The sequence below is a fragment of the Panthera tigris genome, chromosome D2 (assembly GCF_018350195.1).
Source record: "Panthera tigris isolate Pti1 chromosome D2, P.tigris_Pti1_mat1.1, whole genome shotgun sequence".
In the NCBI taxonomy this organism is placed as follows: Eukaryota; Metazoa; Chordata; class Mammalia; order Carnivora; family Felidae; genus Panthera; species Panthera tigris.
Window position 1 is genome coordinate 85,863,870 of NC_056670.1, and position 18,059 is coordinate 85,881,928.

Here is an 18,059-nt window from a genome sequence, read left to right on the forward strand (position 1 = left end):
GAGCCTCCTTGTCATCCTACCTAGACCCTCTTCTTTGCCACAGGGCCTTTGCACAGGCATCTCCTCCCCTTGCCGCTGGGCCCCCACTCTTCCGCGGGTCCTCAAAGCGTGTGTGGCCACTCTGGAAGGTTCCCCTTGCTCCTAGACCTGCACAGGCTCCTGGGGTCCCAACCCCCTGCCGGCCAGGAATGTGCCGGTGCCATCCTCCCCCCCCCACCCCCCGCCAACCAGGCTTCCAACTTGGCCAGGCTCTGGCTTCTCGGGCCGGACACACGGGATCCGTGGTCGCCTGTGCCAGGTGTCGCCTGTTGCCGTCGGCCAGGCTCCCCCTCAGCCCGCCCTGCAGGATGCCGATCGGGGCAGACCCGGCAGGGGGCTCCCAGTGGCGGGCTCAGGGCTGCTGGGGGGGCGGGGGGTGCCCGAGTCAGGCTGGACTCTTCCTGTGTCCGGGCCCTGAGTGCACGCGGCCCCACAGCAGCGCTCCTGTCCCGTTGGCGCCCGGGTCCGGGGTGCACCCGCCCCCTGCCGGCTGCAGGGACCCCCTCCCAGCCTCTTCCCACATCGCAGGGGCGGGTTGTCAAGACCAAGAGACCGCTGAGCCTGCTGGGGCTGCCGGCTCCCGGCCCCGTTGGCGGAGCTGTATCTAAGCGGCACTAACGGTGGAGGCTGGCGACTGGTGCTGCGTGGAAGCCTTCCTTCTGTAAGATGGGGGTGAGATCCACACGTCACGTAAAACGTGTGAACTGTTTTCAGGTGTCCAGTTGAGGAGCACCCAGCACGCTGACCCCACGCACAGCCACCCCCCCTCCGTCCCCAGGACTCTCCCGTCCCCCCAAAAGGAAGGTCTGTCCCCTTCAGACACCAGGTCCCCATCCCCTCCCCTGCCCCGTCTGTCTGCCTGCCCTCTGTGAACATGACGGCTCCGGGGACCTCGAGAGGCTGGAGTCACACCGGGCCTGTCCTTTTGCGTCCGGCTTCTGTCACCGGGCATCGCGACCTCGGGGCTCCTCTGCGCGTGGCAGGCGTCTCCCTCCCTCGAGGCTCAGGGACGTCGTGCCGTGTGGACGGACCGCTGCGTTTACCCGCTCGTCCCCGGTGGACACTCGGGTCCCTTCCACCTGCGGGCTCCTGTGAATCTGCTGCCGTGGACACGGGGGTGTCTGTCTGAGACCCCGCTTTCAGTTTGGGGGGGGGCGCCCACAAGTGGGATCGCTGGAGCTAGCTTCTGTTTGTACACGGTTTACTCTAGTGGGCAATGTGACGTCCACAACACTCTGCAAGAAGAGGAAGGTTATCGTGTTCTGTATAATTTGTGAACCACACGGACATACTGTGCATAGTCGCTGTTGTATTTTGTAGCACAGAAACTCAAAAATATTTGTATGATCTGGAGTGGCAAAAAGCCTCACAAATCAAATAGGAAATACAGAATTTTTGGAACTACAAATAGAAAATTTTAACTTCGGGGCGCCTGGATGGCTCAGTCGGTTGAGGTCGTGAGTTTCAGCGACCTCGTGGTTTGTGAGTTCGAGCCCCGTGTCAGGCTATGCGCCGACAGTGCGGATCCCGCTTGGGATTCTCTCTCCCTCTCTCTCTGCCCCTCCCCGCTTGTGCGCCCTCTCAGAAAATGAGTAAACGCAAAAAAAGGAAAAAAAGAAAAATTTAACTTTATGAAACTGAAATTTCTAGACAGCCCAGAGTACCGTAATCAAAGTCAAAAGATACAGGCTAACACTTGTACTTGGGACAAAGGCCGCTGTCTGAGATCTGAAGAACGATCACCAGGCTGTTTTAAGTTAAAGAGCTCAGTAGGAATGTGGGCGGAGGCAGACAGGCTGTCCCCGCAAGGGACCCCCCAGTGGCAGTAAAGACAGGACAGAGGCTCCTTCTGCTCAGTGGCTGCCACACCATCACCCGCTAGGGCCACGCGTTCCCAGCCACCGTGGCCGCTGCTGTTGCTGCAACGTGTTGGAAAATACCTAAGTTAAAAATCCGAGCTTCTCTGAGCTCTTGGTGACCCCGTGCTTTAATACACGCAGTCCGACTCCTGGCATCCGCGTACGGAGACGCGCGTCTGTGGGCAATGTGGCAGAGGGAACGTGGACCCGTGAACGCCGGCACCGCCGGCCTCCCCAGGAAGCGGCTGTGCTGTGTGTGGGCTCTGTCCCCAGAAGGTGGAGGGCTGGCGGCCTGCAGGGCGTGGGGGCGCCGCTGTGCCTCCTGTCCGTCCCTGCTTGTGGTCCTTGCTTTCAGCAGAGGACTGGGTATGTGGGACGTCTTCCTCCTCGGTGTTTGTACTGATAGCAAACTGTGGCTATATATATATACGTATATATATATATAAATTCACCTACTGAATTTCTATTTGTCTTCTCTTCCTGTTGGAGAAATGTTTAGGAGTCCTCCTGGGAAAGTGTGGCAGCCCCCTCCCTCCCCCACCCATCCACTGGGATTAAGCCAGCTCTGGCCCCCCCCCAACCCCCGACTCTGCCCCTCCCTCATCCCTCTCTCACCCCCACCCCCACCCCCTGGGGTTAAGCACCTTCCCAGAGTCAGGCACATGAACCAGGCAGACCAGGTCCTGCCCTGCTAATCCACTTAGAGGTGTTGTGGCACATGAGGTGATTATAGACACAGTCTGGGTAGCAGCACGTGGGCCCCTGCAGACTTCAGCCGGAGGAGCCCCTGGTCAGAGCCCTGCCTCCCCTCCCCTCCCCTCCTCGGGAGTCCCCCTGCCCTCCCTGCCCTCCCTTCCCTCCCTGCCCTTCTCCCCACACCCACACTTGCCATGTCTCTCCCTCTGCCCACCTTGCGATGCCCTAAAGGGCGTGCTCTCCTTTCAGGGGCAGGCACATGTGAACAGAGGCACACACACAGACACAGGCCCAGGTGCACACACACAGGTGCCCTGAGGTACACACACAGAGATGCACAGATGGAGACACACAGGTCCCCTCAGGTACACACACAGGCACATGCACAGGTAGGCACATGAACAGGTACATACACACAGATGCACTCAGCTACACACACAGGCACACACATAGGTGTGTACACACACAGATGCACTCAGGTATACACGGGCACAGGTGCACACACATAGGTGCACACACACACACAAGTCTAAAGCCCCCTGGCATAGGGAGAGATCAGTCTGGTTCTCAGGCTTGCTCCCTGAGAGTTGGGGAGTGTCTGAGGTGCCTCAAGGGCACAGGGCCACACCAAAGGAGACATTTACAAAGCCCACCTGCCATGGGAGCGTATCATAGGTGGGAGTCAGGAAAGTGTGGAGGCAGCAGCTGGTTAGGACACTAGGAGAGCCAGGCAGACACCTGGGTGTGGCCCAAGGAGGGAGGAGGGAAGGAAGGCTCTAGAAAGGCAAACCCAGGTAGGGGTTGGGAAGACAAGGAGGAAGGGGGATCCTGCAGGCGATGAAAGGTGCGACTCCGGAGAGGTGGATGAGGAAATCCAAGAGCCCGGGTGACCAGAAATCCTGGCATCAGGTCCTCAGACCCTTAGACGTAAGGAGTACTCCAGCATTTACGGTGCTGCTTGGACATATTTTATGCAGAGCCATAACTTAGAAAGGAAATTGTTTCCAAAATGAATTCACATGGCCTGCGATTCTCAGAGAGCTTCCAGAAACATGTGAACCTTTGTCGCATCTTGCTCTGCCCTAGCTGTGCCCTCTCTCCGCCATCCGTGAACTTGGGGCTGCCGGGGAGGGTCCTGGCGCTACCGGAGGACACGTTTGCGCCCCGCCGGGCATCCCGCGATGGGGGCGGCGCCGCATCCCACCTGGGGCCGGGGACCGGCAGACAGGAACGCTGTTCTCTACCTGCATCCCACGGACCTTGCAGGTCCTCACTTGGAATCGGTGGGCTTTATCAGGAAAAGCCAGCCCCGAGTGCTTCTCCTGGGTTTTCAGCATTTATCCGTGCTGATCCGTGACGTCATGGATCCAAGAGCAGTGAGTTTACAAACACAGGCTTCCCAATGACAGGACGTTTCCTACCTTCTCACGGGTCAGTTGTGCAGGAGCACTTACCTATCAGCTTGAAACTCAGTGATCCAAAATACAGCCGCACCCACTCGAGAGGCGTGGAACCCACTCTAGAGCACGGCCCCTGTCCGCCCTGTGGACAGAATTGCGGGCAGCTCTCCAGGCCCGCTGGCATCCCCCCTCGGACCCTGCCCTCCCACCGACCAGCGTCCAGCCGGCAGCCTCCTCGGAGGAAGGATGAGTCTACTGCCTGCGGGCGGTTGGCTTTGTGTGAACGGCAGCATTTCCTTAGGTTCCTGAAAATGTCTTGCCTTTTCCTAGGTGGTGTCAAAGATTCCCTGTGCCGTGGATTTGGCAGACAATGAGAAAATGCCAGTGAATCCACCCGGAAACATGAGGCAAAGGAAAGAGAAGTCATCGCAAGCGAGTGAAGAAATGAGGTTGGTCCCGGGTCCGAGTTCAGCCCCGCTGCCCGCTGGTGGCCGCGCTCACACCCCAGCACTCACTGGCACCTGCTGGCATCTGGGGCAGGCCGGGGGAGGGGGAGGGGGAGCGGGGGCGGGGCAGGGCGGGCACAGCAGCTGCTGGGGGCGTGGCATTTCTGCAGTTTTCCGGTGCAGGTGACCAAGCACACCCCCGATGCTGACCCAGCATCTGCACCCCGGGAATGACCGCTGGGCCCCTCACCCTTCCCCAGCTGCTGCAAACCGGAAGTAGACCTGTGTGCCTGTGCGGGCATGCGCGTGTGTGTGCCTGTGTGCGTGTGCGTGCACGCGCATTTTCCTCTCGGCTCTTTCACTCACAACACACTTGATGCTGTGACTGTGCTGTTCTGCACCCTGCACCCCTCCCGGGCACACAGGGAGAGCCATGGGCGGCCAGGGACACTGCTGGACGGGGCTCCTGTGCCCCCTCTTGCCGGCCCCGCCCCGGGCGCTCCGAAGCCGAGCGGAGGCGAGCTCTGGGCTTGGGTGGGGGGCTCATGTGCTCCGGGGAGGACTGGCCTGGCCTGCACGTCCCGGCTCTGCCCACCGCCGTGTTTCCACATTCTGGGGACCAGGAGGCCCAGAGGAAGGTCGTCCTGGTGTGACGCGTGGACGGCAAAGGGGTGTTCTTTTCTGGGGAGTCATTCGTGTTCGTGCCCAGAACCCCGGGGACAACCCTGCAGGTCCGCAGACAGGACTCACCCCAGCCCGTGGAATGGCTTAGATGGAAATGGACGGCATGCAGCTGTCCCCACAGCACACGAGCGTGTGCCCGCGGACCCCGACTGCCCTGTGGGCAGGGCTTTCCTGAGAACCGGGGTTCAGAGGTGCCGACGCTGGGGTCTGTGCAGGGCAGGACTGGAGGCCACCGTCCTGCCTGTGTCCGTTATGCTGAAAAGCAAACAAAGCCGACACAGAGGCTGCTGCTGGCGGGGGGGGGGGGGAGGGGTGGTGAGGGTCCTCAGGTCAGCCCCAGGCTAGGGGGGGTTATGGGAGGCAGTTATGTTCCCAGGCAGACACCCCAGACTCTAGGGCCTCCTCACACACCAGGCACTGCCGCCCTTCCTGCGCAGCCCAGAATGCTGTGCCACTCTGAACATCCTCGTGTTTAAAGGCAGAGAATTTGAGCCCAAAGCCCTGATGTTGGCAGAGCAAGTATGTCTGAAATCCTAATTTAATAATCCCGTTTAAGGATTTATCCAACTGTGTATTTCCTGTGAAGACAGAGACTGTCCCTTTCGTGTAGTGTCTGTGCACGGCCCTGAATGTGTAATTTCTTACCTGGATGTGAAGTTTTAAAATGTGGCGTGTGTTCTTGCGGCTTCTCACTGCCTGGGCCTGTCTGAGCTGCTGCCCGGAGGGGCAGCGGGTGGCCTAGGTGGCCCCATTCTCGTGGCGACAGCCCCTGAGCCCCAGGACTGCACTTTGGCCTGGAGGAAAAAAGGAAAATTCTCTCTCCCTTGTTGGAGCAGGGATTGCCGAGACTCGACTCGACTTGATGTGTGAAATCGTGTCCTCATCACCCTCTGTTCCCTCAGGGCCTTCCGAGAGGAGCTCTGGGAAGAAAACCTAAAGCAGCACATTCAGAAAACGCACGAGGGAAGAAAAAGATTTCAAGGCACGGTGCCACTCAAGGAAATGAGCCCGGCTGCCCGGGACTTGGACATTGTAAGTGCGCATTGGCTCTGTGTAAAAACGAATTGTTCTGTTAAGAATCAGAGGGAACCTGCCGCGCCTCTTCAGAGCACGCGTTCTCTCGATCGTGGGGAGCACCCCACGTGCCTCACGTGAGGGACGTGCCCAGAATCGCGCTTCGTGGGAGGATAAGAGGTGTTTTCTTGGTGTGTGAGGTGCGTGAGCCCCCTGACACATTGTGCCACCTGCCGGGACCCTAGCACAGCCTCCGCTTTATCACCAGGGACAATGGGGACGTGCCCGTGGGGTCCTTGCCCGACGCCTGGTAACCAGCAGAGCCTGGTGAGACCCTGAAGTGGCCTGGAGCCGGCTGACCCCCTGGAACCCATGGGCAGGGAGGCAGGCCCCTTTGCACAGACGTGTGCTGTGTGTGCAGAAATGGTCGGGGTTATGGGAGTGATACCGTGCTCAAGAAAGGTCGGTCTGGCATTATGAACAACTGTACTCACAAGTCTGATAACCTAACACGGAATGGACCATGCCTTGGAAGACACCATCTGCCAAAACTCACACAAGAAATGGCCAGTCTGAATAGGCTAGCATCTATTAAAGGAATCGAACCGATAATAATTTTCAAGCGAGTTCACTGGAGAATTCTACCAAACGTTTAAGGAAGAAATGATACCATTCTCTATAATCTCTTCCAGAAAATAGAAGTGGAGGGGAAACATCGTAATTCATCCTATGAGGCCAGCATCACCCTGATACCAGAACAAAGACGTCACGTATGAGGAAAACTACAGACCGGTGTCTCTCCTGAACACAGATGTGAAAATCCTCAACAAAATATTAGCAAATCAAACCTAACAATGTATAAAAGGAATTATACACCATGACCAAGTGGGGTTTGTCCCAGGTGTACAAGGCTGGGTCCACATTCAAAACCCATTTTATGTAAACGTATCGTCACCTTGTGGCCGAAGAAGGAAAATCACACGATCGTATCATTTGGTGCGGGAAAAGCATTTTAACAGAATCCAGCACCTGTTTGTGATAACTGCTTGTAGCAAACTAGGCACAAGTGGAACTTCCTTGACTTGATAAAGAGCATCTACAGAAACTACAGCGAACATCATACTTCATGGTAAGAAACTAGAAACTACTTTTCCCCTGAAGGTCAGGAACGAGACCATTTCTTTCCAGCATCACATGGGAAGTCCTAGCTACTGCAACAAGACAAGAAAGGAAAATGAGGTAGATTAAGAAGGAAGAGTTAAGACTACCTTTGTTTCCGGATGACTTAGTTGGCTGTGTAGAAAATCCCAAAGAATTGAGCAAAATCTCCTGGAACTAATAAGTGATTATGGCAAGGTTGCAGGATCCAAGGTTAAGATGGAAAAGTTAGTCACTTACTATATACCATCAGCAAACAAGTGAGATTTTAAATTAAGAACATTCACATTAGTACCCAAAAACTGGTGCTAGGTACAAATCTAACAAAATATGTACAAGATCTGTGTGAGGAAAACAACAAAACTGATGAGTCAACTCAAACAAGAACTAAAGGGATGGAGAGGAATCCCATGTTCATGGATGGGAAGGCTCAATGTCATCAAGATGGTGGTTCTTCCCAAGTTGATGAAGACATTCAGCAGAATCCCAATCAAAGTCCCAGCAAGTTATTTTGTGGATATCGACAACCTGCTGCTAACGTTTATATGGAGAGGAGACAAAGGCCCAGAATCGCCCACACAATACTGAAGGAGAACAAGGTTGCAGGACTGATGCTACCCGACCTGCAGACTCACGGAAAAGTTACAGTAATCAAGATGGCGAGGGGTTGGCGGAACGGTAGACGGATGGGTCGGTGGATCAGAGGGAGACCCACATAAGTGCAGTCGACTGACATCTGACAAAGGAGCGAAGGTAGCACAGCGGAGCAGAGATGGTGTTGGAACCGCTGGGCGTCCACGTGCAAAATAGCGAATCTAGACCCAGACCTTACGCCTCCCCGAAAGTGAACCGAAAGTGGGTCACAGAACTAAATGTAAAGTGCAAAACTGTAAAACTTGTAGAAAATGACATAGAAAATGTGGGTGACCTTGGGTTGGCGGGGAGTTTTTAAATAGAACATCAAAGGCACCACAAAAAAAATTGATAATGACTTCATTAAGATTTAAAAATTTGTCTCTGTGAAAGATACTGTCAAAAGAATAAGATGCCAGGGGCACCTGGGTGGCTCAGTCAGTTAAGTGTCCGACTTTGGCTCAGGTCATGATCTCATGGCTCATGAATTCAAGCCCCACATAGAGCTCTGTGCTGACAGCTCAGATCCTGGAGCCTGCTTCAGATTCTGTGTCTCCCTCTCTCTCTGCCCCTCCCACCTTGCACTCTGTTTCTGTCTCTCTCAAAGATAAACGTTAAAATAGGGGCGCTTGGGTGGCTCAGTCAGTTGAGTGTCCAACTTCGGCTTAGGTCATGATCTCACAGTCTGTGAGTTCAAGCCCCATGTCGGGCTCTGTGCTGACAGTTCAGAGCTCGGAACCTGCTTCGGATTCTGTGTGTCCCTCTCTCTCTGCCCCTCCCCCACTCACGCTCTGTCTCAAAAATAAATAAACATTTTTTTAAAAGTTTAAAAAAAAATAAGATGCCAAAGACTGGGAGAAAATAGTTGCAAAAACACATCTACTGAAGGACTGCTTATCCAAAATATAGAGAGAAAACAACCCAATTAAAAAGCAAGCCACAGATCTGAACAGACACTTCACCAAAGAAGATATATAGATGTTAAGTAAGCATATGAAAAGATGCTCAGTATTGTATGTCGTTAGGAAATTGTAAATTAGAACAGAGAGGTACCACGCACACCTATTAGAATGGTTATAATCCAGTCGCGGACGACACCAGATGCTGGTGAGGATGTGGGTCAGCGGGAACTCTCGTTCATGCCGTGGGGACGCCAGACGGCACAGCCACTTTGCGAGACAGTTTGGTGATTTACTACAAAATTGAATGTACTCTGAACTTGAGATCCAGCAATCGTGCCCCTAGGCATTTTCCCAAGAGTTCAAAACTTAAGTCCAGACAAAAACTTGCTCACAGATGTTCATAGCAGCTTCACTCATAGTTACCAAAACTTGGGAGCAACCACGATGTCCTTCTGTAGGTGAGCGGATCAATAAACTGTGGTCCCTCCAGACCGTGGAGTACCATTTGGCCCCAAAAAGGAACGAGCTGTCACATCATGACTAGACCTGAGGGAGCCTCACATGCATATCGCTAAGTGAAAGAGCCCATCTGAAAAGGCTGCAACTGTATGACGTTCTGGAAGAGAGAAAAGTCTGTGCACAGTAGGAGCCTCTGTGGCTGCAGGGCTGGGGGACAGAGAGGTGAGCAGGCGGAGCACAGGGGATGTTCAGGGTGGTGCCAGCTCTGTGACAGCACAGTGACGGACACCTGTCATTATACATCTGTCTGGGCCGGCAGAACGCACACCAGGAGTGAGCCCTGCTGTAAACCACGGCCCCTGGGTGACGATGATGTGTGAGAGGCAGGTCACGGAGTGTAACGCGTCCCGTCTGGTCTAACAGGAAGCTGAAACCTGCAAAGGGCCAGGAGAGAACCGAGTGGCCTCACCACCGGGGGGTGGGGGGGCACCAAGGAATTCTGTCCTCAGACTGGCAGGCCAGGTGCCCACGGACAGAGGCATTCCCACGCAAGGTCTCACTGCGTTCCTTTCTGCGCGGCCTTTCTCTGGAAGCTACTGCAGAGTGCATCCTTCCAAATCAAGTCAGCAGAACGGGAAAGGAGTGAGTGTTCCAGAAAAAAGGAAGCTGACCCAAAAGAGAGCCCAGGAGCCCCCCCCCCCCCCCCCCCGCAGGCTGTCGGCTGTGCAGGCCGCCAGCCTGGAGCTCAGGGAGGAGCCCCGAGGGTCTCTCCAGGGCAGACAGATCGCTGAGCATTTGACCAAGGAGACAGGATGTCGAGAGGTTCCCGGACAAGTGTGTCGAAAACAAAGCAAATCTTTCTGAAGGAGCGATAAGGAATTGCACGACGGACGTAGATTTCTGCAGGGAAGAAAACAGGCAGCACGGCCGGGGCAGCACAGGTCCGCTCGTAGGTGGGTCTTTGACGGTACGTGCTGTAACTTGTCCTCGTGGTTTCCTCAGGGACGTCGTCTTCTCTCTAGCTGACTGTCGTAAGATGACGTCTGGAACACACACCACATACAAAATCGGTGTTACTCAACGGTGTGTGTTATCGGCAAGGCTCCTGGTCAACAGAGGCCTAACTTCTGGGCCGCTCGTACAGTTTGGGGGAGTTAGTAGTTACACACGGATTTTCTGCCGTGCAGGGTTGGAGCCCCTAATCCCACGTCGTCCAAGGTAGTGATCGTTACCCAGCCATGATGACGTGGACCTGAACGTTAACCCACGGTTGTGACGGATCCGTACTAGGGGTCTCGGTGCCTGGGCCGGAGGGCGGTCCGGGTTATGCCCTGGGGAGGTCCCAGCACTGCAGACACGAGTACTCGCTGGCCAGCTTCTTGTGGGACGGGGACAGGAAAGAGCCTGCCTCCTTGATGCTGGCCGCTTTATCCCACCGAGGGCCACGGAGCCCCGTCCACCACTTTTCCTGGCCCAGCAGACTGGCTGAGAACGTGGGATCTGGAGCAGCACAGGACTCCCTGCTGGGCATCTCCTTCCACTATCAGGGACCCTGGTCCTGCTGCCGTGTCTGTGGGGTGAGGGTGCAGTTGAGGCCCTGCCTCCCCAGGACAGGCACGAAGCTCTGGAGGGGTCATGGTCAGGGATGGTGCCCACGTCGGCCACATGAGGAGCCCCTGCTCCTGTCTTCAACCCTCCACGGACTGGCATTCACTCAGCTGTGGGCAGATGTCACAGGCGGGGCCCGGGTGGGGACTCCGGGAGGCGCAGCCCACGGGCCTACCCGGAGAGGTCACTGTCCCCCTTGGGAGGGAGGGTGCTCAGCCGGCTCCCCTGCAGACCCCGGGACAGGACAGAGCGCTGCGCACCTGTACACGGTCCTTCTGTGTGGACGGGGCTGTGCCCCCACCCCAGGACCTGCCAGCTGGGCTAACGTCCACCCCCTCCCTTTCTCCCGAAAGGCCAGGAAGCTACAGGATCAAGTGATGGAGCCGGGACCGGGGCGGACCTTAACTAGAAGCCACCGGTTCGCGGCTCTCGCTGGGCACCGTCCACGCCACCCACCTGCGTCCCAGCCCCAGAAGATATTGTTCCACATGAAATACTGAGTCTGAGGACGGTCGCGAGTGCTAATGAGTGAGGATCCCTGGCGCTGACAAAGACTCTTCAGACCGAGGAGTGGGTGCAGCGGCTCGTGGGCCCTTTCCGAGTGTCCTTCCCTGCGAGCGCGCCCGGGGCGTCCGCTCCAATGCCACCCCTTCCCCCCCGGGTCTGCGCGGCTTTTTCAGAGGCTGTAAAAGGGTTAAGCCGGATTAAAGGAGAGAACACCAAGGACGAGCCACCGGGTGTGCACTCCCGTGCCCGTGTCTCTGCCCGTCTCACCGACGGCACGTCCGCGGGTCAGCACCCGGCCCTCCCCTCTGCCCCCGTCAGCCCCTCCTAGCTAGCCCTCACCCAGGCTGCTCAGACCCTCCTGCAGGAGCCTCCGACTGAGTGTTCAATAAATTCAAGGGCTTGACCTTGAAACTATCTTTGATTTGGCTTCTCAGCTCCTTGACCTCTCGGTGGGAGGGAGGCAGGGTTAGACCAGGCCCACCATGGGGTCCAGTGACCAACCCCCCAACAGACCCTGGCTTGGTTTTGCACGGCTACTGCCCTCGAGGGGTACCACCTGATCTCTCGTGGGGGACCCAAGCCGCCCCCAGCGTAGCACCCACTTGACTCGGAAGACAGGCAGGTTGGAGGGGAGGGAGCCTGGGGCAGTGACCAGGGACACTCCCCACCCCAAGTTCTTTCCCTTTCCTTAGGTCAACCAGTGGTTTATTTATTGCTTCTCCTAAGTACTCATTCTACCATTCTATGATTTGTTCATTTCGGTGTTTCCTTCGTTGATTCTGAGCCTACACAGAGGTCACTGATCCTGCTAGCACTGGTAGGGGGCAATTTTAGAGTCCTATCCTAGCTTGGCTGCTGATTGGGCCTTGTGGTTGGTTCCCTTGTAGATTTGGGGTGTCTGGGGTGGGGGTGCCCTCCTCCCGGTGGAATTGGGGTGTCTGGGGGTGGGGTGCCTTCCCCCCTGGTGGAATTGGGGTCTCTGGGTGGGGTGCCCTCTCCCCAGTTTAATCGGGGTGTCTTGGGTGGGGGGTACCCTCCCTCCAGTGGAATCGGGGTGTCTGGGATGGGGGTACTCTCCCCGCTGGCACTTGACCGACCCACTCCTGCTCCTCTCCTGTTTGGTCATCTGACCTCCATCCTTAATCTCTGAGTGAGCACATCTGTGCTAACTGCCTGGATGGTGCATCCTGGGACCTCGAGGCCTTTTCTGCCCAACAACCCTGGGAAGGGGGAGGGAGGAAGAGCCAGAGGAAGGGCCGGGAACCCCTGGGGGGCAGGGATTGTGCTAGGAAATGGGATGGCGTGGGCTGCAGGGCCATGGCCGCTGTCCAGAGCAGTTGGTGCAATCCGGGGGCCTCTGCACGCGGCGTCCCCCACCAAGGACCTGCTCTCTGGAGCCACCAGGGCTGACACCCAGGCCTTGGCGCAGTAACCCAAGTTTCCCTGCAGGTGGTGCCTCGAGTTAGCCAGGACAAGGCACACGGCCGCCACAGAGCTGCAGGGTAGGGGCTGTGCCCTCTCGCGCACACGCCTGCCGCCTGGGCCCATGTAGGGCCCCCCAGGGGCTGACATCTGCGGTGTCTGTTCTCCCACCGTGACCAGGCACCTGCATCATGACAGGGGAGCCCTGGCTCACGTCTCACATCCTTGGATTCCTCAGTGGTCCTGGGCTAAAATGAGGGTCAGGCCCGGCCAGCGCGGCCCCTTCTCTTCCCGCCAGCCACCTGCGCACGGTCAGGTGCAGGTGCCATTTGGAGCCCCCCTGCGCTGGCCACTGTCTAGCCCAGGAAATACCGGCATCCAGGTCTCAGAAGGGACTCACAGTGTGGAGGTGTGGCCAGGACGTGGGCCCTGGGCCTTGTGGGCAGAGGTGGAGCCCCAAGTAACCACAGGTGGTCGTCAGGTGGGGGAGGCTGTGCCTGGAGAGGGCAAGAGAGACCTGCGCTGAGGTGGGCAGTGCAGGGTGGAGTCCTCGTGCCGGGTCTGGCGGGACGCGGACTCTGCAGGCCACCGCGGCTCCTGGCGTCCGGACAGAGACTGTTTGCGCCAACCCCCCCGGGGCAGGACGCCTGAAGAATCTCCCTGGCCGGGTTTGCATGCTTCCCAGTGCACAGAAACACACATTATTGGGCTGGAAACAGCTGACAGTAGCCTTGGGGAGCCAGAGCCCGTGGGGAGTAGGGCTCACTGGGAAAACAGCACCCCCGGCATGACACCATTAGCTTCCATTTCTTCCTGGTGGGACAGAGCAGGGAGGAAGCAACCGTGGGCCTTTTCAACCCTGGGGGTGGAGAGCGGCCCTGCCCCATCTCCGGGCTCCCCCATCTCCGTCTCCCCATCTTTGTGCTCCCTGTGCTTCCCCATCTCCGTGCTCCCCCTCTGTACTCCCAATCCTCGTGCTCCCCCCCGTGCTCCCCATCTCCGTGCTCCCCCATCTCTATGCTCCCTGTGCTCTCCATCTCTGTGCTCCCCCATCTCCGTGCTCCCCATCTCTGTGCTCCCCCATCCTCGTGCTCCCTGTGCTTCCCCATTTCCGTGCTCCACCCTCAGTGTTCCCTATATCCGTGCTCCCCCATCTCTATGCTCTCTGTGCTCCCCATCTCTGTGCTCCCCCATCTCTGTGTGCCCCCATCTCTGTGCTCCCCGTTCCTGTGCTCCCCATCTCTGTGTTCCATCTCCGTGCTCCCCCCTCTGTGCTCCCCCAACTCTGTGCTCCCTCTGTGCTCCCCCATCTCTGTGTGCCCCCATCTCTGTGCTCCCCGTTCCTGTGCTCCCCATCTCTGGGTTCTATCTCCGTGCTCCCCCAACTCTGTGCTCCCTATCTCTGTGCTCCCCCATCTCTGTGCTCCCCGTTTCTGTGCTCCCCATCTCCGTGCTCCCCATCTCCGTGCTCCCCATCTCTGTGCTCTCCATGCTCACTGTGTTGGTCTGTGGAGCAGGCGAAAGGCCGTGTACACCCAGGGACGTGGGGGTCGGCACAATGGGAAAGAACCGCCCGCCCTTGCCGGAAGTTTCTTCAGCTACCACAGCAAGGTTTGGTGTGTGCACTGGAGTGCTGTCCCCTGGGCTTGGCCCCGAAGGACCAGCACAGGCCTCTCCCTAAGTGACAACTGCCCACCCGCCCCTCTGGGCCTGGGGTGGGGGGGGAGTGCCTGTCCTGGGGTTGGGCTCCGGGGGCCCGGGGGCTGAGCGCAGCAGGCAGAACAGAGCCTTGGGGTGTGAGAACATGGTCTGTGAGCTCTGAGTGGCTTTCTCCAAATAATCACCAGGTTGGGTAACTTGCAACTAGTTCAGCCGCGAAATATCGATGCTGTTTTAGCAAATAGAAGCCGCTTTCTAGTGCCAGGTTGAAGTAATGACACAAAAGATGTCTAATGAGGTTAACGAGGTGTCAGGAGAAGGAAAACCCAGGAGGCCACCTGGGACCGAGGCTGGTTTCCATCCAGGGTGTGGTGGTCCTCAGGGAGAAGATGTGGGTCTGCGGGAGAGCCCGGCGAGGAGGGTGGCCCAGCCGTCAGGACGCCCCTGGGAGACGCCCTCGGACCCCGCCCGCTGTCCTCCTCCTCCTCCTCCTCCTGGGGCCCCCCCTGCTGCACCTCCCGGGGCCGTCAGCTGGCGTGGCGAGTGCCGGCGGCCCAGCCACCCCAGTGCGTGGGGGCCCTGCTTCTGCTTCCCCTGGGGGCACAGTCCCACCTGGCGGGACCCCGGGGCAGTGGCCCCAGCTCGTCACTCTGCCCGCCACCCCCACGCGTGGGCCTGCAGCTCGTTGGGGAGACTGTTTTTACGTGGTCCACCCTCTGCGGTCTGTTGCTCTGGCCGCCCGCCGGAGTTCTTGGGGAGCACCAGGCAGGCAGGCTCTGGGAATATCCTGCTGCGGGCCGTGTTCCGCTGCGCCTCGTCACGCGGAGCCTCCCCGGGAGCGCTGCTGGTCTTGGACTCTGGGAGAGAGGCTGGGTCACTTCCGCCCGGGCGGTTGGGGTCAGCGGAGGGGGCATTTCTCCTGCGGGAAGTCATGGGGACACCAGAGGCGAACGGCAAACCAGGTGAAATGAAGAACTGGGCAGGTGCCCTCGAGCCCTGGGGAGCCCTTGGAGGTGAGTGTGACAGGTGTGCAGGGGTAAACGAGGGACTGCGCTGTCGCCTGCCGTGGTCTCCCCGACCACGGAAGAGCCAGCGAGCTGGATCAGAAAAAGAAGGGCCACGGATCAACTGTTTTGAAATGAAAGCAATTACCTTGGGAAACGATTCCCCGCCCGAAAACTGTTCTTGTTCAAATGCCTGCTACTGCGGGCCGCCTCGGATCCGGGCCTGGCTGCCTCAGCTCCCCTGACAAGGCCCCGGAGTGGAGTGGGGGGCGCAGGCCATGGGGCGAGTGGGGCGACGACAGCTCCCCGGGAGTCACCCGGGCCCTTCCACAGCTCCACTGCCACCACCGGGCAGGCGCTGCTCAGGGGATGTGCCCCGCTCAGCCCTGACCTCCCCCCGTGGTTCCACTGATGGCCCAGTGACAGGGGTGATGGCAGGTGGTTGTGATGACAGAGGTGGTGGTGATGGCGATGACAGAGGGGACGACTGATGGTGACAGGCCACGGTGGCGGTGGTGTGATGGCCGTGATGAGCACTAACTCTTGCAGAGTCCTTACTGCGGCCAGTGCCATGCGAAATCCTTCCCACGTTAGACGGTTCACTCCACCGGGAGGCTGTGTGTGTCACTGCCGTGATTCCCACTCTACGGAGGACGATGCTGAGGCACAGGGGAGGCAGCGGGACTCCAGCAACGAACGTGGCCTGAGTCCGTCCTCTTGACTGCTCTCTGTGGCACCTCCAGGAGTCCCAGCGGGTTCCGTTCCCAGCCAGGCCTGTGAGATGCTTCGTCCCGAGACGTGACAGTCCTCATAATCCCTGGGGTGGGGACAGGGCTCCAGACCTGACCCCTCAGGGCGGTCAGACAGAACCACGCCGGTCTCGCGGACGCAGGGTGTCCAGAGGGGAACAGAACCAAACAAATGTTTCCAATGGGATCTGTGACCCGCAGGGGAAGTTTCGGGTCCCCTGGGTTCAGCATTTACAAAGCGGACTCCCTGGAACCCCTGCCTTTGGGGACAGCACAGGGGCCATGTGCCAGTGCTGGCCTCAGGGAGGCCTGGTCCGCTGGTGCACCCCGCTCTGCCCCAGACGTGGGATGGGTGCTAGCACGTGGGTGCTTAGTGAGATCCAACGTCCCCACCCAGGCCCTGGTTCTCAGGGGCCCGGCCCGTCCTCGAGGAGGGACGCTGGTGCTGGGCTGGCAAGGGGGCGGCAGGGAGCGGGGGTGTGGGGGCAGATCCTGGAGGACCAGCACAGAAACCACACCCAGGGGAGCCGGACACAGCGGCTAGCGCCTGCCCAGAGCGCCCCGCCGCCCCTCCTGCCAGCTCGTGGGCACTCAGCTCGGCCCAGCGAGGGTGCCGGATGGTCTCCCGTCCCCCTTCGCGCCACCACCCTGCCCACCCGGCCGGGTTTGCCGGCCCTGCTCACTCTGCGGGGCAGGCCAGGCCAGGCCACGGGCTGGGCGCTGGGTAGGCCCGGTGCCTGTGGCAGAGAGCAGAAGCTTTGGGGGCAGAGTCCAGAGACCCAGGGGGGAGGCTCCCAGCTGGCTCTCCCTGAGCCTGGGGGTCACTCCACAGCCTGAGGGCAGCTCTCCCACTGCCTGGGGCTCTTCTGTCTAGAACCTGCTGGCCGGGCTGGGCTGGTCAGCGTGTGTAGGGTGGGCCTTTGAAGGGGACACTCAGAGGACACAACACTGGGTCAGGAAGGAGTCGGCAAGTGGGGTCAGCATCCAGGTCCCCTGGGCTGGTCGGCCCCTCCCTAAGGGTATCCGCCTTTTAATCAGAGCTCTGTGGAGGGGAAGCCTGTGGGGGAGCAGGCGAGCCGGCTTGGGGTGCTCCTCCCAGGAGAGTGATGGTCTGGGGGGGGGACCCTAAACCGCCACCCTTTAAGTTGCAGATCGAACAACCGTCTGCCAATGCCTTTAGGTTCTGCTTCCCGGAGAAGCGATTTTGAAAATGGCTTCCGACTTCACTTAAAAAGTGCACAGCGCACAGCCCAGCGGGGCAGAGGCTGAGAGAAAGTCCCCAGGGCGGGCAGCTCAGCAGAAGAGCTGCAGGGTGGGTCTGCGGGCCCCTCCCATCCAGCTGGCACTCACAGTCCCCTGGAGGAGAGCTCCTCGGGTGTCTCTGGCTCCCAGCCCCTCCCTGCCCCTCCCGCTAACGCCTGGGAGAGACCCCAGAAGCCCCCTACATTGGGCCCCTAGGCAACCAGCAGCCTTTTGCTGCCCAAGCTGCCCCGTGGGGCCCTTCTCCCCTGGGTGGTCACCGGCTCACTCAAGCACCCCCTCCAGGGCACCTCTCCCAGGCACCTCCCACCCACACCCAGCACCCCCCCACTCCCCCGGGGAAACGCATTGACATGCCCACCTCTGTAATGTCCCCACCGGTCTGGGATCTGACTCTGACCCCAGCAGCCTGGTCCGTGGTATGGTCCCAGTGCCCACGAGGGATCTGGGACATGCTTGCACCTGTGCTGAGCAGGTAGGCAGCCCCTGCCCCTGTTGCCTAGCATTTCTGCCCCAAAGTCCCCCCTCCCCACCCCCCCTCCCCCCCTCCCCACCCCCCC

General features: G+C 58.8%; 2 protein-coding genes across 4 annotated transcripts in view; one reads left to right on the forward strand and one right to left on the reverse strand.

The window, feature by feature from the left end:
- The window catches only part of LRRC27 (leucine rich repeat containing 27), a 35,994-nt gene extending 24,168 nt beyond the window's left edge, over window positions 1–11,826 (forward strand). The window contains exons 9-12 of one of the 3 annotated variants that reach the window (XR_006208942.1): window positions 4,325–4,443; window positions 6,027–6,156; window positions 6,831–7,267; window positions 11,252–11,334. Coding sequence is in view for 2 of the 3 variants with exons in the window: in XM_042959871.1 (XP_042815805.1) it covers window positions 4,325–4,443; window positions 6,027–6,156; window positions 11,252–11,398 (396 nt within the window). In the remaining variant the exon portion in view is untranslated. Of the gene's footprint in view, window positions 1–4,324; window positions 4,444–6,026; window positions 6,157–6,830; window positions 7,268–11,251 lie in introns of all 3 variants that reach the window. The other 2 variants (XM_042959871.1, XM_042959872.1) reach the window with 2 other exon arrangements.
- A 2,771-nt stretch (window positions 11,827–14,597) lies between these two features.
- LOC122232049 lies at window positions 14,598–18,015 on the reverse strand. The gene is made up of 3 exons (XM_042961061.1): window positions 15,639–18,015; window positions 15,191–15,405; window positions 14,598–14,863 (listed from the first exon to the last, which is right to left on the reverse strand). The coding sequence occupies exons 1-3, from the start codon at window positions 16,061–16,063 to the stop codon at window positions 14,742–14,744; spliced, it is 762 nt and encodes a 253-aa protein (XP_042816995.1). The 5' UTR covers window positions 16,064–18,015; the 3' UTR covers window positions 14,598–14,741.
- Window positions 18,016–18,059: the final 44 nt, after the last annotated feature.

What these genes read in the sequence shown, in the direction of transcription:
- LOC122232049 (XM_042961061.1), bottom strand. Translation starts at nt 16,063, where the DNA reads ATGGCACTGGCCGCAGTAAGGACTCTGCAAGAGTTAGTGCTCATCACG. An exon ending in GCGGGGAATCGTTTCCCAAG is followed by an intron (nt 15,406 to 15,638) that starts GTAATTGCTTTC and finishes GACTTCCCGCAG; the next exon opens with GAGAAATGCCCCCTCCGCTG. An exon ending in GACCGCAGAGGGTGGACCAC is followed by an intron (nt 14,864 to 15,190) that starts GTAAAAACAGTC and finishes CTTCTCCCTGAG; the next exon opens with GACCACCACACCCTGGATGG.